The sequence below is a fragment of the Octopus sinensis genome, linkage group LG12, assembly GCF_006345805.1.
Source record: "Octopus sinensis linkage group LG12, ASM634580v1, whole genome shotgun sequence".
Taxonomy (NCBI): Eukaryota; Metazoa; Mollusca; class Cephalopoda; order Octopoda; family Octopodidae; genus Octopus; species Octopus sinensis.
This window is the reverse complement of record NC_043008.1, coordinates 70,608,033-70,627,629: the sequence shown is the minus strand read 5'-3', so window position 1 is coordinate 70,627,629 and position 19,597 is coordinate 70,608,033. Positions and strand designations below refer to the sequence as shown.

The following is a 19,597-nucleotide window of genomic DNA, read 5'->3' as shown; positions in this document are numbered from 1 at the left end:
ACATACATACATACATCTGACATCCTTAGGCTCATAATACTATTATGCTTTTATAAGCAGTGCCTTCCATAGTCAGAAGGCGCGTGTCTTCGTGTCTAGGGTATTCACAACCTTATGATTGTGAGTTCGATTATCAGCGTCTCATTGTTTCCTTTCTCGTTACTCCATTCCACTCAGCTAACAAAAATTATTTGTATCTGTAATTCTAAGGGCCAGCCTTGTAACGCTGAATCTCCCTGAGAGCTATGTTAAGAGTTCGCATACCTGTGAAGTGCTCACATTAATTTCACGAACAGGCTCTTTGGTTGAACGTATCAGCCGGGACACTTGTCGTTGTAACGCATAGAGAACGAGATTGCATAATCAGTTCAGACTAGTACTCAGACTCTGAGGAAATCCAAACTCAAGAATTGAAACTTGTCCGGATAATTTCTCTTTTACTGTTAGTGAAAATGTTATTTATAAATATACGATATCTACATTAATTTTTTTAGCTAAGACTCTATGACTACATTCAGCAGTACAATATAGCGTTGTGACATTCCGTAAAATATTTTTGTCATAGTAATAGAAATGTGTTTTTCAAAAAGTTCAACTGGTGAATGTACATGATTCAGCTGTGATGATCAATTTGTATAGAATGTTCTATTATTACAAGGTTGATACAGTAATATGATTAGATGCACAGTAATGCATACAAACACGAAAAGAAAATATTCAATCAAGTAATATAAAATTTAATATAAGCTGAATCTTCAATAACGGGAATCTGTATTTCGTAGTTCGCCTCATCGAGCGAAAGCGATTTACCACAGAACATGCATACAACGTACATACAATCTGTGTTGCCTTAGGGATCAAAAATTATTTGAAAGTAAATACGTAATACGATTGGTTATTGGAATGGATAGTATTAAGGTTTGTAAAGACGTTTTTTTATGAAAAGTGTTGCACAGCAGGTGTATAAAGGATAGAATGAAAGACAGAGAAAAAGATAAAAAAGGCAGAAAGAAGAATATGAGAAAAAGAAATGGGAGAGAAACACAAATAATATTAATAAAGAGGCAACGGTGGTATAAATCGTGGTTTTAGCTACAGGAAAAAAGGAAAAGATAATAATTTGCGAATATTAAAGATGTTACATATCTTTAGATTTAAAACATCTCTGTGTCAACAATGTTTCTGATTGAAAAATAAATAGTGTGGACTTGGGTAGAAAGGAAAACGTAGGCAATTTTTCTTTGGTAAAGGGTTAGTTGTTTTAAAGAGGGCTTAAATAGCTGTTTGTTTGCAAATAGCAGTCAGTCGTGAAAAAACGACATCGGTACAGAAAAATGGAGTTGTAGAAATATAATGAATAATAAAATTACATGTTGTGTTGAGGAGGTATGTAAAGGAAAACTGTGAAGTATTGCATACGACTGAAGAACTTAATTAGAGAAACTTATGAAAATGTAGAAAGTATATAATAATGGCTGGAACAATGAGAATAACATTACTGTGTATATTCTTATAAAAGAATATATTCAACATAGACAGATAATGATGTAGTATGTTATAGTATCTTGGGGGAAATATATGTATGTGCTTACAGAATTATGTAAATTCAGAATTTTTGTTCAAAGTAGTTGAAATGAATGTTATTTATCTTTCATATTTCCAAATATATTTGACAAAGTAAGGTATGCACTGCTGTCTGGTTTTCTGGAAGTGTCTGTTTGATGTTACAAAAGTTATCATGTTAGTCGTTAAACCAATACCTTGTAATACATTTATTTACTAGTTACTTTTTAGAAAGATAAAATACTCTATTGTCAATTAATTAATTAAAGTAACTATGTTTTTACATATTAGGTTACATCATATATTGCGATATTTCAGGATAGTAATTTTTCCCAAATAAATACGCGCACTGTATATTCTTTCTTCTCGCGTGTCTATGGACTAAACAGAACAGGAGGAGACACGTAAGATGGAGAAGTGCTGAAGGGGTCATAGGATGTGAGACGAAAAATTTTAAACAAAAGACAATAAAATAAGAGCAATAATAAAACTAAAGTGAAGAACGAATATATAGTGCGTGTGTTTATTTGGCAAAAAAGTGACCGAACCGAAATATAACAATATCTGTTTCAACACACGATTTCACATCAGTAATTTTGCAAAACAAATACATAAATAATAATTCATATAATTGCTTTTCGTGTCTCACTCATAGTTATGAAGTTCTGCAAGCAAATATTTTCTTAAATTTTCATAGGATTTCAAATTGGCTCAGCTCTCTCACAATATACTTTACAATAACCTTTTACATTATAACACCAAACTAATATTTCAATTATTTTCATTCCCTGTCGGCTGTCATTTTCTAAATTAACCGTTATAAAGGCCTTCCTTAGATCAACTTACTACAGCACCTATAACATTTTATGTCTCCTTTTGTCCACACCAATTCCACCTTCATCTATCAATCCAATACATCATCGATACAAAACTTACTTAAATATTTATAAATGCTGAACCTTTAATCTCTTAAATTATTCTTTCTTACTTTCTTACGAATAGTTAAACTCATCACTGATACACCCACATTTCCAATTTTATTCTGGGTGTTATTTTCTGTCTTAATCTTACCTCTTTTCTACGTCACTTTTTTAGTATTCTTTTCTGTTTTCTCTCTTTTTCTTTCTTTACTTCTATCTGTTACTCTTTTAACGTCCCACACTGACATTCCAAATGCTAACAGTAGTTTCTGGCTTCGCTGCTCGCTACCTATCTTGGAAATATACGACAGGTTGCACATCATTGCCTGTAGAGCACATTTCTAAATAGCAATGCTCTCCGGTAACATTTCCAGGCTAGTTAAGTTGCCCACATCTCCAACTTAATATCTTCGATATAAAGTACTCAATTTCTCATATTCCAGGATCTCCCCATAACAGTGCCTCACTTATTTACATCTAATCCCCCAAATAACGTTAGTGTGGCAGTTTCAACGACAGCATTTTCGAGTAGTAAAGGCTGTGACTGGTTCAAATTATTCCAGTTAACAGAAGTCCAATTTTGGGCTTCATTTGACATTGTACAGCAGCTCCATCAAAGACACGATCTGTGGAAGGGCCTATTTCATAGGCAGTGAATACACCTGTTCCTGTTTAAAACATTCTACAAGTATGACAGTCACAGAACATGCAGACGTATGATCCTTCATGACATGCCGAATCTTCCATGTGAAAGTATTAGCGATAACTGGAACATGTCATTAAGGGAACCTAACCGTACCAAAATAAGGGTTTTAAGAACAAATACTTCAATTTTGACGGATGCAGCCTTGTGCAAGGTACGACTGTCAAGTGACAGTAAATAACGGATGCAATCAACACATTCACTTACCTGCCTTTGTGATAACTTCTCGACCTAATTTTTACGTCTGCCTGGCCATTTTCCTATAATTATGTTCCAACCCGAAGCCCACACTCCATAACCCAACCACCGATCCTATGAGGGACAGCAATGCTGCTGGCTAGAATACTTGCTTCTCTAAGTGTTTTGTCACAAGCTTTCAGGAGATTGTCTTTGTTAATTAGTGTCCCTGTTACCGCTTCCTCAGTTTACCTATCTTTTCTCGAGTTGCAAGACGATGGACTACAGGGATTGCCTAGAAATATCTTCACTCCAACACAGAGATGACCGAAGAAGAGTTACTTCAATTCTGAAGACGGAAACCTTTCCACGCATTTGGATGACGCATTCCGCGATCATTGATACTACTTATAATGAGAAAGTGACTTCATTTTGTCTATTGTTTTCCTGGAAATATATTGTTTTGGCAGCAGCATTTCTCTGTTTCATTTCCTTTGTACCCTATGGACCTGCTGTTGTTTCGACTGTTAATGCATGCTGTTTCGTCTACGTTTCACCAGTATAAAATGCTTTCAGATGATGTTTTTCTTCAGGAAATATAGCAGTTTTCCTTTCTTTTCCTTTCTTGACCAATTTAAAGATCGGATATATTTCCAGGATTACTTTCTGGCACTCGGATGTCATTAAGGTTACGAGATCGATCCTACCCCATACTCACCTTTCCAAATCATTTCATAAATTTTCTTTCTCGCAGATTCGCAAAAGTCATCACAGCTATGTATCTAGTTCTTCGCTCTTATACGCGACCCTTACTTTCCCATATCAACGCCTAGCATACTGTAGCAGCTACTAATACTTCAGCTTGCACCATATGAAAGCTGACTACATCATAACCACCTCCTCCTCCCCTATTTTTAGCATTAGTCATATCTTTCGGATAACTCAAGACTCTTCCGACGTATAAGCTCCTTGTCACACATAGAATAAAGCCTTTCTTTTTCATATTCAAGTTTCAAAACCCGGTTATTTTTTCAGGGAGAAGCAGATACGTCGCTGTTTCCTTTAGTCACTCTCTTCAACAAAATATTCTGACTAAAAATTATGATCTTACTTGACATATCGACTTATTAACCCTCTTCTTCCTTGTCAAATCTGGTTCTTTCGAGTTCACAATTACACTAGCAAAGGAGCTTGTATTCCGACAGCAGCCGCATTCCTATTGTTGCTATTCATATCACCGTCCACCAAGCTGTCATCACTGATTCATGACGACATTGTTGATATCCACAGTGATAACATTTATGTTATTGTACATAGAGTTAATGTCATCACTTCACGTTTCTTAAAGATTCCTTTCTTTCTTTTTTACTTATTTTTACAAAACACGAATTCTTGACTTTTTTTTTTATTTCAAATAAGATTTTTTTCTTTATGTAAAGAAATGTGTTTCCATTCCACTATGCACTGAAGATGTGTACAACAATCACCAGTCTCCTTCCATTATTAGCGAGGAAAACGCCATACTTAATTTTTTTTTTCTTTTTTTTGAGTGGTTTTTCATTGAGAAATTTACTAAGTCGAATTAACCAAAACAAAGGTATTCAACATAATGCAGTAAAAGAATTAAGGAGAAAACCTAGTTTAAAACAGAAAGTCATTCACATGAGTACATAAGATCTAAGAGTATAAGATAAAGAATTTCTTTTAACTGATAAACGACAACGACAACAACAACAACAACAACAGATGCAATCAAACAGCTAATTCTAAACTTAAATCGGGACTAAAGAATTCTATGATAAAACGATGGCAAGAAAAACCCTTACATGGCTATCACTAGAAAATATGAAACGAATAGAAGTAGATAAAGACATACAGGGCATATAATGTGGAATTACATAAAAGAGTTTCTAAAAGAAATTAACAAGAATAATAATTTCAACAATAGATAATTTCCCCAAAAGAGAGAGACCTCATAGGACTGCAATTACCTCGACTACTAGTACAAGTGCTCTTGGTTCTTCCTGTCCCTTCAGTTTATTAGCGTGCTTAGAGTAGGCCCATTCACCTTGTCTATTCTTTCCGCATTCGCCCACATTTCAATAAAATTGTTGGAAAGGCAGCACTTCCCTCTCCACCCTCACTTCTATATCTATATCTAGTGACCTGAAATCGTTGAACAGATGGTCCTGCTTAAAAGGTGACTGCAAGTTGACGTGCATTCACGTTGTCTATTCTGAGCACAGCTACAAGGCGGGTTGAGGAAATGATCACTTACTGAAGGCTCTTCATTGGGTTCTGTGCGTATTGTGTAATTGGAGTGAAATTTTATGTGTGGCAGACTGCTAATGGGCGAGTTGATGTAGTTATTGTGCATGATGCTTGTGTTTTGGCGAATGTAACCAACTACTTCGTTTTTGTTTTTGCTTAAGGCTATGTAGTAAAAATTGTTTGCCAACATAACATGGCAGTCCTGGTTTAGGACTAATGTTGCTGTCATTTAGCCCCTGGAGACATCGTCTCCAGCTGACTCTACGACACGGTCTTTGTCCTTATATTTTCAAACAAGGGAATCTAGCATCACCACTCAGCTCAAAACAATATCTGTGTATCGCGATTTCTGGGTTATTTCTCTTCATCAGCACGGAATAATTGTTCGAAAACATAAGGACACAGATCGTGTCGTATAGCCTGCTGGAAACGATGTCTCCTGGAGTTAAATTACAGCAACAATAGTCCTATACCAGGACTGCCATGTTATGTCGTCAGACAATCTTTACTACAAAGTACTGCTGCTGAATATCTCACGTCGTGAGATTTAAAATTAGTAATAAAGCTATGTAGTTAAAGACTTTTTCTTCGTGTTGTGGGGTGCGTTTGGAATGCTGGTACGTATGTTTGTGGTTGTGATGATGGTGCCTGTGATAGTAGTGATGGTGATGGTGATGGTAGTACTGATGTCGCTGCTGTTGAGTACGGTATTTGGTCATTGGTGCTTAAAGACACCTTCCCCAATTTGTTCATATCTCCCAGCTACTTTTTTTGTCTTTCTTTTTGCTGGCATACGGTTTCATTTTTTACCCTTTGTTACTATTTTTTCCATTTTGTGTACTCCTTGATACCTTCTCCATGCAACATGCCTGTGGAGTGTGAGTCGAAAAAGGAGAAGGATATGTCTTAGAAAGTTTTGTGGTAATGTTTCGTTGATGTTGTTTATTTGGATTTTCCTGCTGCTGTGTGATTTTGGGGCCCGTGATAGTTCTGTGTTTTCTGTTGTTTTAGTTGCTGTTCCCTTCCCTGCTGCTGCCGCTGCTGTTGCTGCTGCTCTACGCGTCGAAGTCACTGTCGCTGTGCAGTTACCACTGTTTTCGCTATTACTGCATCTACTCTTTGCTTTCATTCATGCTTTTCTTTGGTAATATGCCACTCATGGTTCTGCTGCTGATTCTGCTGCTAGTGTCGCTGTTGTTATTGTAGTTGTTGTAGTGGTGGTGGTGGTGGTGGCGGTGGCGGTGGCAGTGGTGTTGGTGTTGGTGGTGGTGGTGGTGGTGGTGGCGGCGGCGGCGGCTGCAGCGGCGGTGGTGGCGGCGGCGGCGGTAGCGGTAGCGGTGGTGGAGGTGGTGGCAGCGGCGGCGGCGGTGGTGGTGGTGGTGGTGGTGGTGGTGGTGGTGATGTTGGTGGTATGGTGATGGTGGTGATGTCGATAAAATTGGTTGTCTTTCTACTTTCCTTCTTTGTTGTGGACAGAAAGACTTGAAGTGGCTTTAACATCTCGGCCTTCTGCTTTCAGCATCCGCCTGTAGTTTTGTCTCATCTAACAGATTGATCAGTTGCGGTGAATTTCATGCTTTGATGATCTGTTTGGTTCAATAGCTCCATCGCTTCAGCTGACCAATTTTGTGTCTGCAAACTCTGAACTTTTAGAATATCGTTTGTTTCCTTCTATGTCAAAAAGGAGAGATGCCACCAACCAGCAGATGTTTATTTCTGATTGTATGCTGGCTCGTTTTATTTTAACTACGGTCAAGGAAGATAGGGATGAGGAGCAGTTTATCACTCCTTAGTGTTTTTATGTTTGTTCCCTTGCCTCATCCTCTGTAGAAAATCTCAGTTCTACTGTTCTATGCATTTATCTTATGTCGATGTGTTTGGTGCCCCAGATTCGTCTGCTCTATTTTCTTACTTCTTGTAGCTGAGGTTTTATATACAACCGTTCTGATCTTTGTTTCACGCTATATGGATTCCAGGATGTTGAGTGTGACCTTTCGTCTAGATCTAGTGAGGATGTTTTCTCTGACTCTCTCTAGTTTTCAGTAACTTCCTGTTCATATAGACATACAAGATTCGATTACTCCTGATGACCACATAGCTATCCAGAAACTGTTCTTCGATGTGGGCGCAAAGATGAAAGTCATAAAACTGGTGCTTTTGCGTAGATAGCACAGCTATTGTACATGTTACAGAAGAAATCATTTGGAGGTTTCTTCTTAGAAGAGGTATAAAGTCATTTCTTGTTCCTTCAGCATTCACCGCTTGCCGTATTCTACTCCAAAATTGATAGCAAACCAAGTATCATCGCCACCATCACCTTTCTTTGGCTGTGTTCCTCTAGTTCTGATGTGACAAGTGTTGCGGCACCAGCCAATCAACTAGTTTTTAAATAAATTTCTCAAGCAAAGAGGCATACTCTTTTATATGATGCTACAGTCATGCTTATTGCCTTGAATGAATACGACACACGTCCAGAACATCGTTTTGAGTTGTAATGCTAGCAAATTTTGCAGCTTGCTTTATATCATGCAGGTCTGCGTTATGGTCACTATTGTTTATACCATACAAATCTGAGTTTTTAGATTTCAAATTGTATTCTCTGGATTTGTAAGTGTATATGTTTACTTAATTGTCGCTTCCTTTTGATATCTATTATTTTTTTCTTTTAATAATTCCTAAGATGATTGTCAGTTATATTGTTTTCATAAAGAGAGGCTCGATTTTAGTGTTAATTTTGATGTTAAATTTGTTTCCAGCTGTTCATTTTTTCATATTCTCACGTATTACACAGCTATTAAGGTCAATCACAAAAGGCTCAGATGTCCCCAATGTAAAGGATATAAATGATTCAAATATCAAACATCCAAGACCTATTGTTACAGCAGGTATTATAGCAATAATTTTCTTAAAAGGTCTGGAATCGAAAAATCATTTGCGAAAGATGCAGGCGTGGCTGTGTAGTAAGAAGCTTGCCTCTCAACCACAGAGTTCTGGGTTCAGTCCCACTGTGTGGCACCTTGGGTAGTTGTCTTGCACAATAGCCTCGGACCGGTCAAAGCCTTCTGAGTAGATTTGGTAGACGGAAACTGAAAGAAGCCCCTCATGTGTATATATATATATATATATATATATATATATATATACAAAATGGGACAAGAACGCAAAACATCCCGACAGTAAGGTGATACAAGAAAGGGACAACAAAACATCCAGATAGACAATACAAAGAAAACGAGGTCGGGTCACTCGGAGTTTTCATTCCTCAGTCGAGTTCCAGATTATCTTTGCAATTTCGGCTAGTTATGCTCGAGATTGCTCCAACCTGGCCAGCTCAAAGGAATCTAATGCTCTTAGCTGGCCAGATTGGAGCAATCTCGAGTATAACCAGCCGAAATTGCAGAGATAATCTGTAACTCGACTGAGGAATAAAAACCCCGAATGACCCGTCCTTGTCTTTGTATCGTCTATCTGGATGTTTTGCGTTCTTGTCCCATTTTGTATTTTTATTTATGTACATATAGCGGCGTACGTACACTTTGGTCTCTTATATATATATACATATATATATGTGTGTGCGTGTGTGTGTGCATGTATGTATATATGTATGTATGTATGTATATATAAGTATATATGTGCATGTGTGTGTCTTTGTCTCAGAGTTTGTGCTCCCTTCCCATCACCGCTCGACAACCGGTGTTGATATTCTTATGTCCTCGTACCTTAGCAAATAAGACAGAATAAGTACTAGGCTTTAAGAAAATAAGCCCTAGGTTCGATTTGTACGACTCAACATCCTTGAAGGCTGTGCTCCAAATGGCCGCAGTCAAATGAGTGAAACATGTAAAATATGAGAGATAAAACTATTCGGTTAAGATATTTAATTATTTGAAGCCGCATAACGAAGCAGTAGCTCCCTTAGGACAGCTAAATCTTTATTTCAACTATACAAAAGAATTGAGTGGATATAGATCAGAGCCAAAATACTAAGGGATTATAAACGCTTTATTTTGCAACCTAAGCCCTTCGTGTAAAATCATGGAACAGACTAACCAAACATAGCGAAAAAGTGATACCAAGTATTGTTCAGAATTAACAAGTATCAAATGATAAAATGCGTGAAGAGATTTCAAAAGCAGACACAAAAAAAGCTTTGAAGGAGAAAGACAAATAGAAAAGAGACCTAGAAAAAAACTAAAGGATACTAATACGATACAGTCCTCTCTACGATCACAATGGAATTGTAACACAAACAAGAACCACTGCACAATATACTCTGCAACCCAATAGAGATGAAGTAACAGTAAACAAGGAATAGACACCGCCAACCATAACACTGCAAAGTAATAGTAATAAAAAACAACAATTAGAGTTTGCACAAATGAATGCAGTCATCTAGAAAATATGGCGGACGGATTTGAATAAATGTTTGAAGAGATAAAGTGTACACAAATGATAGACAGAAGAGAAACCATTAAAATATCATACAAGATAACAGAGTTCAAACAAAGAAAGCTAACTGTGCATTAGAAATAATTACAGAGCAAATGAATTAAAAAAGATATAACAGGCTTTAACCAATACACCACAGCGTATGTAGTAACCAAAACAGTAGGCGTCGTAATAAAAGATAAAACTAGATGAACTAAGACAGATCGTGTTTGGAAAATACTCAACAGGGGATAACTTGTTAGAGAAAAGAGAAATAACCAGAATAAATGAAATTGAAAATAGGCTCAGAAAAGTGTTACCCTAGAAAAACAAAATTACATAGAGAAATTTAAAATTCAAGACGAACGTGATCTTAAAAATCACAAAAGAATTATTAATTCAACAAAGAAATATCAATTCAAAGCTCGTGTTGTCGAAAATTCAGATTTGAGGATAGATTCAAATAACTGAAATAAAATAAAACTTTGCAAGAACATATAGAATTAAATAACAAAACGATTATTATTGTTCGAAATGAATCAACCAAGAGACAATAGAAATATTTTGGTGAAAAATGTAGAAAGAGAATGAAACAAAGCGTCAATTAATTAAATAAAGCAAAGACAAAATTAAATCATGTAGCACCTCGAAATGGAAAAAAATCCCAGCGTGAAACATAATGGAAGCCATGATCGTCAAAAGGTTTGAAAACGCCATGGACTAGATAAAATCCTACATTTCTGCATAAAACACATGTATACCTTACACTCACAAACTAGCAAAATTTTCATAAAATATTAAGGTATTTATCTTCCCAAATACCTGAGTTACTAGCAAAAAGAAGGGAAAAAAGACCTAGAAATGGATGATCCTGAATACAGGCTAATCACATGCCTTTCTTTCTTGCATAAGCGCCTAATATCAGCTTACAAGAAGATATATAACCTCCTCGACCGAAATGTTCTTTTTGAACGAATAGGAGGGAGTTGTGTAGTTTCCCTGGCAAACAAAACGAATTTAGAAGATTTCAGGCAGAAACAGTCGTCTTGATGGGGATGTCAACATTATCATCAGTTACTATATAATTATACAGTACCTTATGACGACGCGTGGCCTGGTAGATAGGGTGCTACACTCACGAGCGTGAGTTCGATTCCTGGACCGGTGGGGATTTGTGTTCTTGACCAAAACATTTCATCTGAAGTTGCTTTACAATCACTTCAGCATCTGACCTGTGGCACACCATGCACTTGTACAGAAAGTGTCTATTTGATGGAAGAAGTGAGCTGGTGCGCAACGCGGACATTTAATCGCTGTAAGCAAATCATCTGTGCAGAGTTTTCTGCAACAAAATGCATAGGCGTCTTTTTTTTAAATCGAGGGACTACCATTACAGTGTTACGAGCCATACGTTGGTTAAAGCGCAAGGACAATATAAGTGTGTGTGTGTGTGTGTGTGTGTGTGTGTGTGTGTGTGTGTGTGTCTGTGAAGAATGTAGTTGAGAAGTTTGTACACCAGCAAGAATCGATGCATCGTTTATTTTTCCCCTCTCACTAACATGAACAAGTCCGCTTGCAGTCAATGGACAGTTGTCTGAAAGAAACTGAACATATAAGGTGCTTTTATTGTCTCACCTTTACTTCATCTCATGTTTATGTTTATTTTCACAATAAAAATATTTTTCAAGTGATCGAGTCTTGTTTTCCACTCTTATGTGAAATTGTTCTTCGGGTGTCAACAAGAGCCAAGATATCGAAATCAGACGGAATCTATCTGGTATCAGCAATGTTACACACAATTATATATATATATATATATATATAATATATATATATATATATTATATATATATATAATCCGTTATCTTCAAGATTACGTGTGTGTGTTTTTGTGTGTGTGCGGGCGTGTATGTATGTGAGCGTGAGTGGGTAAGTGGGTGGATGTGTATCTGTGTACTGGAGTTGGATAAAATAACAGACACCTTACTAAATAGAAGTTATGTAATATGGAGTTAAGGCTGCGAGCTGGCAGAATCGTTAGCCGGCCGAGCGAAATGCTTAGCGGTATTTTGTCTGCCGCTACGTTCTGAGTTCAAATTCCGACAAGGTCGACTTTGCCTTTCATCCATTCGGGGTCGATAAATTAAGTACCAGTTACGCATTGAGATCGATGTAATCGACTTAACACCTTTGTCTGTCTTTTTTTGTCCTCTCTGTGTTTAGCCCCTTGTGGGTAGTAAAGAAATAGGTTTTTCGTCACCGCTACGTTCTGAGTTCAAATTCCGCCAAGGTCGACTTTTCCTTTCATCCATTCGGGGTCGATAAATTAAGTACCAGTTACGCATTGAGATCGATGTAATCGACTTAACCCCTTTGTCTGTCTTTGTTTGTCCTCTCTGTGTTTAGCCCCTTGTGGGTAGTAAAGAAATAGGTTTTTCGTCTACCGCTACGTTCTGAGTTCAAATTCCGCCAAGGTCGACTTTGCCTTTCATTCATTCGGGGTCGATAAATTAACTACCAGTTACGCATTGAGATCGATGTAATCGATTTTACCCCTTTGTCTGTCTTTGTTTGTCCTCTCTGTGTTTAGCCCCTTGTGTGTAGTAAAGAAATAGGTTTTTCGTCTACCGCTATGTTCTGAGTTCAAATTTCGCCAAGGTCGACTTTTCCTTTCATCCTTTCGGGGTCGATTAAATAAGTACCAGTTACGCACTGGGGTCGATGTAATAGATTTAATCCGTTTGTCTGTCCTTGTTTGTCCCCTCTGTGTGTAACCTTTTGTGGGCAGTAAAGAAATAGGAAACGTTATCACACCGGGCGAAATGCTTAGCAGTATTTCGTCTGCCGTTACGTTCTGAGTTCAAAATCCGCCGAGGTCGACTTTGCCTTTCATCCTTTCGGGTCGATAAATAAAGTACCAGTTACGTACTGGGGTCGATGTAATCGACTTAATCCCTTTGTCGTTGGTTTTCCCCTCTATGTTTAACCCCTTATGAGCAATAAAGAAATAAGAATAGTTAGCACGCCGGACAAAAATATGTAATGGCATTTCGTCTGTCTTTACATTCAGTGTCCTAATTCCGCCGAGGTCGACTTTCATCCTTTCGGAGTCGATAAAATAAGTACCATTTGTGCACTAGGATCGATGAAATCAATTTACCCACTTCCCAGAACTTGCTGGCCTTGTGCCAAAATTTGAAATCATTATTGATACGGAATTTGTCCACCTTTGGAATCAATCGCAGCTTTAGTACGTCGAGGAACTGACTTGCATAGATTCTCTATGGTTGTCAGGGGGATTTTAGCTATTATTCTTTAAGCAAAAGTCGTTTTTATCTTTCAGTGACAATGGCGATAGGTAGCTGTTTCATGCCTCCTTCCTCCAAAATTCACCATAAACGTTTGCTTATATTGAAATCCGCTGATTCTGGGGGCCAATACAGGTTGTCTACTTTATTTTTCCCCCTTTTGAAAATGTTTAGCTGTGCGAATCAGCGCATGAAAGATTGCGTTAACACCGAAGAATAATATTTGTATTACAGCGTGGATATGATCAACTAAAATTCTTAGAGTATTCTTGGCATTAATTCTTCCATGTTGAACAACTAAAGAGCCGAGAGAATTACGAGATACGTAATCATCACAGACCCGCCTCTGTGGGTTGCACAAATTATCATAAACCCACCTCCGTGCTTTAGAGTAGGGTTCAAACAGTTCGAGTTGAAGGCTTGTTTTGGATTGTCTCCAGGCATACATTCGCTGTGAAATGGGGGGAAAGAAAGGTCAATGAGGATTTATCACAGATGACATATTTCCATTGATCCATTGACCTAGTCTGACAGTCTTGACACCTTTTTCTTGCTAAGTTAAGTAATTTCAGCCCTCCCAGGATATGATACCTTATGGACCGCACGACGAACTGTTTGGGTTGACAAAGAGTTGACAGAGTGGTGGTTCAGTCCTGTTGTCACGTTTGCTGTCGTAGTTCGATAGTTTTTAGACATTATATGTTTCACTTCTTTGCGAGCCCTTTCTGTCAACTTTGCTCTCCAATAAGAATTGTCTTTACAAAGCTGATTTAACATTGGTTTGGAGATGCCAACATGATTTTAGAGATTGTACCTCTTGAAGCATTAAGCAATTGAACTGTTTTTGTAACAGAAGCTCAAACCAACAATTTGTCCTCAATGGAATTCAGATACATCATGCATTTTAATATATCTAAATATAAACACCTGCAAGTAAAAATAGAGAGCTGTATCATAAACTATCAGGTCATCCCATAAGATCTGTCCGATTTTACCTTTATTCAAACTGAATGAAATTTAATAGTATTTTAGAATGTCTAATAGAATAAAAAAATATTTTTCTGTATTTGTGTACATTTAAACTAATTATATATTATTTTACAGAATAATAGAATGAAAATGACTTTGATAAAAAACCTATTCTAACCTTGAAGTATCCAAAGATCATTTAAGGCACATAATGCTTTATGAGTACAAAAAAGGAAACTCTCCGGCCGAAGTGACTCGAAACATACATTCAGTTTATGGGAAAGAATGCTTGAATGAAAGAACTTGCAGAAAATGTTTTGCAAAATTCAGAAGTGGAGATTTCAGCCTTAAATATGAAGATCGAACAGGACGTCCAGTTGAGTTTGATGATAAGCTCCTTGAGGCATTACTTGAAGAAAATCCTGCATTATCATTTGAAGAAGTGGAAATAAAGCTTAGTTCAAACCATACAACTGTTCATTGTCATCTTCAACAACTTGGAAAGGTTCCTAAACTTGGAAAATGGGTGCCTCATGAAATATTGTCAAATCCCAAGTTGGCATCTGCTCTTCTCTCCATTCTCGCGAACTCATTTCACTCTTTTTTGGATAGATATGTGACTGGTGACGAAAAATGCATCTCCTATCGAAATGTTAAGTGTCGTAAACAGTGGCTTCGTAAAAGGAAAAAAGCTCAACCACAACCGAGAAGGGAACTTCATGGGAAAAAGGTTCTTCTTTCTATCTGGTGGGATTGCAGAGGAGTAATTCACTCTGAATTGTTACCACCTAACGCAACAATCGATGCTCAAGTCTAATGTCAGTAATTAGAGCGTTTGAACCAAGCTTTGAAGAAAAAAGACCCGCTTTAGTGAATCGAAAAGGAGTGATGTTTCATCAGGACAATGCGCGACCCCACACTGCAAAGATCACATCACAGAAGATCGAAGAGCATGGTTGGGAAAAATTCCTCATCCACCTTATTCTCCAGACCTGGTGGAGGTTGTCGTGGATTGATTTATTCGTAGCAGCATACATCTATGTCTCACCAACGAGTCCCTCAACAAAAATCGCTAACCTCTTAGTCAACACCTTAGCCATAATCTTGAAGTCTGCGTTCAGTAAAGTTATGGGCCAAAAACTACCAATGTGGAACCCCTGATCCTTTCTCACCACTGCAACCACTTACAGGACTGATAATTCTCCCATCTTGTTTCCAGTTGCAGTCGATGTCTGCTTGAAGATGGCCGATAAGTCTGGTTTACAAGCGGAAAGTTCGAGAGCAAGACCAAACAAACCAGGTGAATTGCATGTCATGCAACTAGATATTATTTTCTTTATTTCAATGGAATTAATCTACTTTTCGCAACACACCGATGTCACTGCCCAGAGAATCGCAGTAGGTCGGTGAGGTAACAACTGAAATCCATCCTGCGATTCGGCCCACCTCTCGACCCGATTAGTTAAGCAAAGTGCCGCAGAATAATTACACACACATCTGCTTGGAGTCGAGTAACATGCACCTACTGTGGATCGCCAAAGACTGAATTGTGACTATGTCGCCATATTGCGCCCTTGTCACTTGGGTCCTTAAAACTGCCTTCGTCCGCTCGCGTCTTAGAGCACGTGCCTTAGCTCTGACTACGCAGACTTCGTACTTCACGTTGAAGAATAAGTCCAGGACCAATCTCGCTGCGAACCAGATGGCTGCGATATCTTTGCTAAACGCCTGTTTTACGTTTTCATTCTTTATTCACTAATTCCATTTCTATTCCTGCTTTCTCAATTATAATCTTAGTAAACCTTTTTGATTCTATTCTAATTGCCTTTTCAGAGCAAACAACATTTATTGTCGGCGTATGTTCCTGTCAATAACTGCTTAACTAATTATTTAATCCGGTCTTCGTAAGCTTACTGTGCCGGGAACAAGGCGTTGGACTTCCAGTAATTAGGTCCCTACGTACGCAGTCTACCTGGGTTGACAGTACAGATCTCAAATATGTGCTCTGTGTAGCCAGCAATTTTAAATTGTGAACGTCCTATGCTATCCTTATTCACTGACCTACAGAATATTCCAGATATGATCTGGATGTGATCTAAATTTGTACATAGGCAAATTCTGTAATTTCTGGGAAATTCTGCTTCTACATGGCAGACGGAAACGTCTAACTAGATTTGCGAGGTTTTTGCACTTTACCATTCCTATCATCTATCCCCATACAATCTAAACATACATCCAAAATGGTGTTCCAATCATCGACTAACACTAAAGTACAAAGAATTCCAAAGTAAGCTCCAGAAGCCTGAAGAAATTTGATTGTCCTACCCTTGTCGGAACGCAGACAGCTACTGGTTTTAAGGTGCGCTTTCTTCACAGTTATTCACATCCAGATATAGCACCTTACCATTTGGGCTTATGAAGACAGTCCGCTCCTACTATGTATGCTGTCTGAGTTCTTGTCCACCTTAAGGTCCGGACCAAACCTGACACCGAGAAATTTCACCTGTTTGTCAGTTCGATTGCTTAGATTTATCTCTCCAGTTGCCGCTGAGCAGCAGGCCTACCGACTTGTTAACTCCTGCCATCTGCCATCGCTTCATATTCCTTTAGAATGGAATTCATTACCTGAAGTTCTGTGATATCTGACACCATTACAGTAATGTCATCCGTATACACCCACCCAGCTTTCCCACATCCCAGTTCGAAAAGGATGCTTCAGAATTCTAACTTCCACAGTAAAGGCTCGAGAGTCAGAACTTATAGAAGAGACAAGAGTGGACACTCCCAAAGGATCGCGCGCGTAATATTAAACAGTTCCGAATGGTGGCAGTTTACTTTGACCATCTAGCAAACACCACTGTGTATTGCTGCGATCCAACTGTTGACCACCAGCTGCTTTTAGGATTACTGCCATGTATCGGTGGTCGGTACTATCGAAGGCTTTCGACTGATCTAAATTGGTCAGCTTTCACTCCAACACCATAATTATTACCCATTCCCTCAGTAGTCTAGTGCATGAAGTGGAGATTGTCGTAGTTAGATCCATTAGGGATCGCACACATTTGAGTTTCTCCGGCTAAAAAGAACCAAAAGCATGGCAGTACACGTGGAGCAAGGTTGATTTTATACTATTTTTGCTAATTTCCTCTACTTTTCCGAGTTAGTCTCGTAAAATTGATGTGTGTCTTCCAAAGATGACAGCATATCTGGAGAAATACCTTCACTTTTTAAATGCGGAATGAGCTTATGTCCTCCTTCCAAATTCTGTTTCCCAAATTTTCCCTCCAGCACATAAATTTCCTAACATAGCTAAGTACTATTCGTGCTAAATAGTAGTTACTGTAACAGATGAAGATGAATCTAATCTCACTGCTAGCCCCTTGCGAGAATGGATTGTCAGTCAACTGTGTCGGAAACCAAAAGCCTTAAAGAGACGTTTCCCGTATGTCTCACAAAGTGTCAATAAGAACAACAATAACAATAACAACAACGCGAAAAAAAGCAAACCCCAGCATAACAGATTAATATAGTCATCCCACAACCACCAGCAACAATGAAAGCAATAAAAACGACAGCAATGGCCACAGCAGTAAATTCAAAACGATCTCAAAATCAAGCCTTCGTTCGCTACTGTAATGCAAACGTAGATAAATTTAGCTTTGGATGACAGCATAGACTTCACTCCGTGACACCGACACTGCCGAGCCAGACCAGGTCGAATCATTATTCCCTAAGAAGAAAAAGAAAAATAAAGAACGCTCATCTATAAATGTATCGTCAAGAAAAGTAGAAGCTTCAAAAACCTCACACAACCACAAGCAAAGATATGCCTGAACAGTGTGTCATCTGAGACGAGAAAGACAATCTGGAGCGGTGGGAGCTGTATGCCTTACGGAAAAAGGCGCTCAAAAATAACAAAGAATACTTGCTCATCTGAGACGTAAATGTTCTTATAGCTTCCTGTTTAGGAAAACGTAAGGTGATATTAAACAATATGACTTCAGAGATAAGGGACAATTATTTTAGAATTATCTTAGCTGACTACGGAGAGATTGTGAATAAGATACCCCCACCCCCGCCGTTCCCAACACACAAAAACCGGACTGAATTAAAATCGTGGTTCAGATGCGGTTCACACCAGAAAATTTACAAACATTTACAAACTCATTCACCTAAAGATTGGGGACTCCGTAAGAGATGTGTGGAGCAACCACAATGGGTCTTCCAGATCGTACTTAGAATATCCGTCAAGTTAGCTGAAAGATAGTTTGCTACACAGATCACAAATGTTAGATTTTCGTAGTCATGGCCAGAGTCCCGGCTACTCGAAGTTGAACGGGCTTTTTCTCTGACGCGAGAGACCGGATTAGCGAGCTATCCAAGCGGTATTTGACAGGGGCAATAGTGAACAACAGGGGGAACTTTGAAGAGGGCAATTAAATATGAGTCAATACTGTTTAATAAAGAACTAATGATAGATTTGAGGAGAATCAAGTTAATAGCAGCTGGTATGCTATCGGCAAAAATGGCCCTCGACCATTTCTTCTACGCGAAACGCGAAGGCTGCATTGTCAGAGCTAGGGCTCGAACGCTAAAACAAGAATGAACGAAGGCCGTTCGATGGGAATAGGTGCTTTCCTTCATGAGAGATAGTCTCTCTTTCATAAGAAATTGTTGCTTCATTTCATGTGATGTACTCCTATGCTCGCACATTTTATTGCCTTTCTGTTGGTTTATTTGGTGTTTTATCGTTTTTTAACAAATTTGCTAGACTCTTTCAGCCTTTGTTTGTTCCCAAACTCATAAGTGGAATAGATTGTGCTGTTGTGAGGGAGAGACTTTCTGGTGATTTAGATCTTAATATACTGTGTAACAGAATTTTTATTTATTCATCTCTCTATTTATTTTTGTCTTTGGTCAGTAAGTGTTATTTCCTATTTGCTTCTATCTAGAAATCAAGGAAAATGGCTTCTATTCTCTTCAAACTTTGCCTTTGTAACCTGGACATCAATGTTTTGAAACAGACCTATTTCCCATTACATTCTATACAAATCCAGTGCTGAGTTGCCGAAGCAGAAATCACGTTATAGCATATGTTCTGCTCAATACCACAGATTTACTTGTCAATTGCTTGACCTTAATCACTTGAGCACATCTCTTAGTGGCTGACAATATGTGCATCTCTGATCATGAGCAGGAGTAGCGGAGATGCATCACAGCCATGTGTTGAGAGGGATTCTTTGGGGTTTGAATAAATG

General features: G+C 38.3%; 1 protein-coding gene across 1 annotated transcript in view; it reads left to right on the top strand.

The window, feature by feature from the left end:
* The window catches only part of LOC115217941 (limbic system-associated membrane protein), a gene marked incomplete at its 5' end in the record, with an annotated part of 175,772 nt that overhangs the window by 107,526 nt on the left and 48,649 nt on the right, over positions 1-19,597 (top strand). Inside the window, one exon of the mRNA XM_036507779.1 lies at positions 15,559-15,639. Coding sequence (XP_036363672.1) covers positions 15,559-15,639 — 81 coding nt within the window. The remainder of the gene's footprint in view (positions 1-15,558; positions 15,640-19,597) is intronic.